Genomic DNA, 6,000 nt, shown 5'->3' with positions numbered 1-6,000 from the left:
GTTGTTTTTTAATGTTTCATTGATCTAAGGATGCTTGGTGTCATTGTTCAGGTGTTATTGTGCAGATTGTACAGTCCTCTGAGACTAGCTTTACAAAAATAAACTTGCCTTTGGACAAGGGAGGAAGGTGATGCAGTACAGAGGAGTCACTCGCTGAATAAAAGTTGCCCAAACATGCTGGCCAACTTTTTTTTTTTTTCGCCGTGTTGTAGGTCAAATGCAATGCGGGTCAGAATGGAGGCGGCGGTGGCTCTTGGAGAGGGTCACACTTTTCTCTTTGAAGCTTTTTCCTCACAACAGTTTCCAGCAAGCTGGTTCCACTGAGCACTGGACACGTTCCTGATGGCCCAAGGACTTGGGTATGATGTTTGTGATTGGACAACATAACGATTGAGAGCATCGGTCAAGTCTTTAAAATGCAAGGAGACACACATTCAGCTATTGATTGCTTGGACTTCATTACTTCCAGTGCAACAAATTAAAAAATGCACAGCTTTTGAGGACAAATTACGGATGCAGTGTCCATCTTTATCCCCACCTTTATAATTCTTCCCAGCGGGACTACAAGGACAACTGGCGTCCAGGTGTCCTTGTAGTCCCTCTGGGAAGAACTGCAGTCTGCCAGGATATATATATATATATATATTATTATTCTCATTAGGTGAGATTGTGCGTATTGTTGCAAAAAAATTAACAAACTTGTCTTATTTAAACATCAGTGGGACAGAAGTGTACTTCGAACACAAAACTTTACTGTTTTTTTTTTTTTTTTAATCTTTTATTGCACACGTGTTGTAAATAGGTCTGAAATGGAGATAATCTAATATTGCAATATTTTATCCCAAATACTAATATTGATGTTGCAATGATATTGTAGGTTTGACCATTGGTGCTTTTCACTAAATATAGAGATGTTTGATGAATAATCATCAGTAAATTGTATATAATTATTAAGTGGGCAAAGGCAACACTTATGCCATATTAAGGTATCCAAAATCTAAGTCCATATGTAGTCTCATATTACCATAGTGTCAACAAAATATAGATATATTGCCCAATCGTAGTTGCAACTATCGCAAATTTTGTATCGCCGCTGGTATGAATAGTTGAGCAGCCGTTTTGTAAAGGTCTTTACAGCGTAAACCATGACAGATTTTAGATGTTAGCCGGTTGAATTTTGGGTTTAGAAGCCAATCAGAATGCAGTATCTGCAGACCCATTTCTATTCTGCTCATCAACATTCATAACGTTATAGATTTTGTTGTATGCTGCTGTTCTTTTAGAGATTTGTAGCATTATTTGGGTTTTCTGTTTTCATACTTCATCGTTTCTGTGTACATATTGAGTGTCGATATCATCTTCCCTAAGCACTCACAACAGAGTGACTTATTCTCCACGGGGAAATCAGCTTCTCCGTCTCTTATTGCCTCAATGAGGGCTCTGTGGTTACTTTTGATAGCACACATTACTAAACAAGGAGACACGTAGTAGTTCTGCTGCAGATGTAGAGGTTTGCCTTCTTAGACGAGCTGTTCCGTAGCTTTCATGCTCCTTGAGTTGTACTTTGCAAATCATAAGTCACATGACTGACTATAGATGCAGTAAGACGGACTGTAACGACTGTCATTCTGTTAGGAAGCCATACAGAAGCCTACAGCCTCCAGTTCTAATTAAAACTTCTATATCTAAGAAATTAAATTCATTTTCTACTTTGCATCATTATTGTGTTTTTCTGCCTTCTGCTGATTGTTAAAGCAGACATCATTGTGATGGGCCTTGTGCAGTTGTATTTTAACCAGTTTTATATTAGGACTTCTCACGGTGTTTTTTTTTTTAATCATAAAATGAGACGTCACTGCTCATTAACTGGCAGAAATTCCAATTTAGATTATCTTTATAGAGTGATATGCAACAAATATGACTCTGCATACATTTTGCTCAATATTTTACTGGGAGGTGGGGAACAACACTGGACACCGGCTCTTTGAACGTTAATGTTCTCTCCTTAGTGTTGCAGCTTTTGTTCTTTTGTCCTTTTCATTGCGTAGACCGTTGCCTATTAATCATTTTCTCTCCACTTGTATACATTTTCAAATGCTGCGTCTGTTTGAAACTCCAATTTCTAAATGATTGCCATTAATTTGCAAATACCGACCTCTGTTTTCCATTTATTTCCAATGAACACCATCGATGTCACGAGGGAGATCCCAGTGGCTCTCGCTTTAATTTATTTTTTGACCTGACCCCTTCCAACTTGAATGTTTCGGTCGCGTGGGTGGCTGCAGGATATGATAATTCGGCGCCTTGCAGATGATGCTATTATTATCCTTCGCAGAATGCCATGATCCATGCTTTCCTTATTCATCAAAACTCCCCCACACGCACTGCATCTGTCCAGCCTGGAATGGGGCTCACGCTTCACCATTTCAGGGAAAAATCCATTGAGAGGAGACCCCCTAGTCCTCGTTTATTTTTTCCACAGAGAAGACAATCGCACAATGACACGGCGCCATTTAGTGATGCATCACTGCCCAAGAAGTATTTGCCTCCTTCAAGTTCACCACCTCACATCAAACATTTGCTCAAGAAAAGCTCCTTTTTTTCCGTGTAGTGAAGCTTTTTCCCACCAACATCTGTTGATTTGTATTCGTAGGCCGGTCACGTTCCTCCAATAGCACTAGACAGGTGTTAGACCTTTTATACCTCCTCCTAGACTTAAACGATTAATGGGTGACTCGACACATATTTAATGTGAAAATTAAGATTGATCAATTTAGGGCTGCAACTAACTTTTATTTTATCTGCTGAATATTTTACTGGTTAATAGATTAATCATTTGGTCTATGACGTAAAAAAATAAAAACCCTGTTGTAACTTTTCACAGACCAAGTTGACTTAATAGTCCAGAACCCAAAGATATTCAAATTACTATCGTAGAAGAAAACACGCAAATCTTTACATTTCAGAAGCTATAACCAGTGAGTTTTGGGCATTTTTACAATTAATTAATTCATGAATTGTTGCACATTAGTTCTCTGTTCATCGATTAATCGACTGATCATTTCATCTATAAATCAATTAATTATTTAAGCCTTGTGTCAAGTCAAAACATATTTAACACTTACGTGAGGATTTACTTGCTTTTAAAATGCCGTTGCATATTTGGATGGTAAGCAACATGAAAACATTTAGTCTTCTGCTAAATTGTGCTGGGTATTAATCATTCTTTTTACTATATGTGGTTAAAACAATCGGTTTGTGAAACAAAAAGTGATCGATAAATGAACTGAGGATCTGCAGGCTTGTACAGTTTCTGTTGAGTCAGTGTGCTGAAACCTTGGTATGGATGCTGTCTATTATTTGTGCACAGCCAAATGAGACAAGATTTGCATTTCCCCACAAGCTATCTCCTGCACTGCGATGTGTATTATTTGTATACATCCTCTGCTGTTCAAATATTGCAGCAAAAGGAGCCAATGTCTGATGGAGCACTGGTACCTGGTTTGTTTGATAAAAAAAAAACGAAACAAGTCAAAAAAAAACCGAGGTTGCTTTGAGAGCAAACAGTTTCTTGCAGCTTAACGACTGACGAGCAGGATTTTTGGTTTTGATAAAGCAGAAGGTCAGTTTCAGGGGGGTAGGCCGGTTAATTCTTTACTAACGGGCAGAAGGAGAGCAACAAAGAGGGCCACGGCCTATTCAAAGGCCACAGTGCAACCGCTCTTGCATGCCAAGCATTCCAATGTGCTGTGTAAAGGTTGAACCGGCAGAGAGCAACGAGACGGCCTTTCTTATGAGGGCCACCTTAAACACACACACACACACAAAGCTCAACCAGCTTTGTCTGAGCACCCCAACGTCCACCGGTTTGAGTGGTGTGTGTGTGTGTTTGTGTGTGTGTGTGTGTGTGTGTGTGTGTGTGTGTGTGTGTGTGTGTGTGTGTGTGTGTGTGTGTGTGTGTGTGTGTGTGTGTGTGTGTGTGTGTGTGTGTGTGTGTGTTGTGGTGAGAAAGTGTGACTAAAATGCCAGAATCAGCCAAATCCTTTGGACACCTGTTGTGTCGTTCAACCTGACTTTATTCAGACTCACTGTACATGATTATCTTTTAATTTAATTTGGTAAATCACCATGCAGAATGCTATACGGTTAGCAGAGTGTCACGCCACATACATTTGCTAGTGTCTAATCCAAAATAACACAATGGTTGGAGCTCAAATTGTGGTGGATTTTAACCAGAAGTCTCTTGCCAAGTGTTAATTTTCAGTAACGAGCCCGAATAGAATTTGTTCTCTTGCAGCACTGTGATGTCACTTATTAGTCTATTGTCCAAATGACTCAAACATCTGATATGTTTATCTTGTATGGCTAAAGAAGATATATATGTTAAGTAGCTGTGTTGTGTTTTAGGGGCTGTAATGCAGTCTTCAAGCCATCAGCAGTGCATATGTCTGTTAACAGGGCAGGTGCTGTCACGATACATACCTGCCATACTGAAATGCAAATATTGGCCTGCTTGGTCCATGTGTGTGCAAATAAGCAGGTGGTGCAGACTGGATTCATTCACACTGTTGCATGATGGATCATAATGGCCGACTGTTTGCTTCAGGAGCGCAGTACTTGAGTAAATGTATTTGTGACTTTCCATCACTGCGTGTGTGCTTTACATGGATGCAAATGTTCTGTTTGCTGCAGAGCATTTTAGAAGTGGGTAAAAACGAAGGGAGAGTAGACTTGGGCGGGGTGAGCGGATGGATGAGGTGTTGCAACAAGTGGCGGTCCACATTTTACGCATTGAAAGACACGCGCATATACCCCACCCGGTCTCCGTGTGCCGCCTCCGTCTGCGCGCATATGTCCCCTGCTCGCGGAGTATGCGCTGCGCTCGGTGCTGAATGTCGGACTGCACCATTCCTGTCGTCTCCACCGGGGAGGCCGTAATCCGATTCCTGTTCGGAGGAGCAGTCGTGCAGCCTGTGAGGAGGAAGAGGGCACTGCTCTGCTGCTCTGACGCTGCCTCCACTCCTCCCACTTTCTGCCGAGTGTCACCCCTCTTTCTCTCTCATCTGTTCACTCCCTGCTCGGCGAGGCTGGTCGGCGGCGCACACGCCTCCGGGATCGTCGCATCGCATTGTTCACCCCACCGAAGGAGAGCTCCATTTAAATCGGCGTGACACGGCGGAGCTTCTTTTTTCTCCCTTCATGTTATTTTTTTTTTTAATGCCTACACCCGGGGAATCTACCGCATGCACGCCAGTCCGGTGACGTGCCCGAGCATGTTCACATCAGAGACGGCGTCGGATTTACCTGAGAGTACGCTGCCCTCACACTGTCACAGCCTCCTCCCCACCGCGCGCACGGATCTGGACTCCACCGATTGTCACTGAAGAGGAGGAAAAAGGAAAAACACCGGATTACAAGGATGGGGTTCTACGGCACTTTAAAGATGATTTTCTACAAAGTGAGTAGGATTTCTGCTTGCATATAACCGCCCGTGTCACCTCCAACACGTACCCCCCCCCTACCCCTCCACCCCTGTCTCTCGTTATTTAGGGTTTGACTCGCTCTGTCGCCCTCATTATCTCTGACGCGCCTCTCGCGGCAGATCGTACGGCCACTGCGGATGATGAACAGCAGCGTAGCAGACCCCCAGAGACTCCGCTTTAATTGCCCGGGCCTATATATATATATATATATATATATTTATATATGTGTGTGTAACGTTAGCGCTGCGTTACATGTTGGGATTGCACAACGCGCTTTGGCACCATTTCCTTCACAGTAACTTCAGCCGTGTGAATAAACGCCACCGCACTGATTCAGGGCTCATCGTTGCATTTCTAAATAGGTTACCGCTGTGGCACTTTTATGGATTGCTGGATTAAAATATGTTCGTATTTCCGCTCTATACTCTCTCTTGATTTCCCGCTTCTGGCTGGCATAAAATCAAACGTTTCCTCTCATTTGGCTCGATGCTCCCTGCACCTGTACTGTGGTCCTCCC

At 42.6% G+C, this 6,000-nt stretch overlaps 1 protein-coding gene across 10 annotated transcripts in view; it reads left to right on the top strand.

The window, feature by feature from the left end:
* Positions 1-6,000, top strand: part of fbxw7 (F-box and WD repeat domain containing 7) — a 102,052-nt gene that overhangs the window by 71,056 nt on the left and 24,996 nt on the right. The window contains exon 1 of one of the 10 annotated variants that reach the window (XM_076091431.1): positions 1-359. This exon is cut by the window's left edge and continues 2,368 nt beyond it. The exons of 8 other annotated variants lie outside the window; for them this stretch is intronic. Coding sequence is in view for 1 of the 2 variants with exons in the window: in XM_076091429.1 (XP_075947544.1) it covers positions 5,420-5,458 (39 nt within the window). In the remaining variant the exon portion in view is untranslated. Of the gene's footprint in view, positions 360-4,122; positions 5,459-6,000 lie in introns of those variants that run through there. One more of the 10 variants, XM_076091429.1, reaches the window with a different exon arrangement.

This window comes from Anarhichas minor, unplaced genomic scaffold, assembly GCF_050575085.1.
Source record: "Anarhichas minor isolate MPS153535 unplaced genomic scaffold, ASM5057508v1 ptg000014l, whole genome shotgun sequence".
NCBI lineage: Eukaryota > Metazoa > Chordata > Actinopteri > Perciformes > Anarhichadidae > Anarhichas > Anarhichas minor.
The sequence above is the reverse complement of the archived record's forward strand: the minus strand, read 5'-3'. Positions and strand labels throughout refer to the sequence as shown.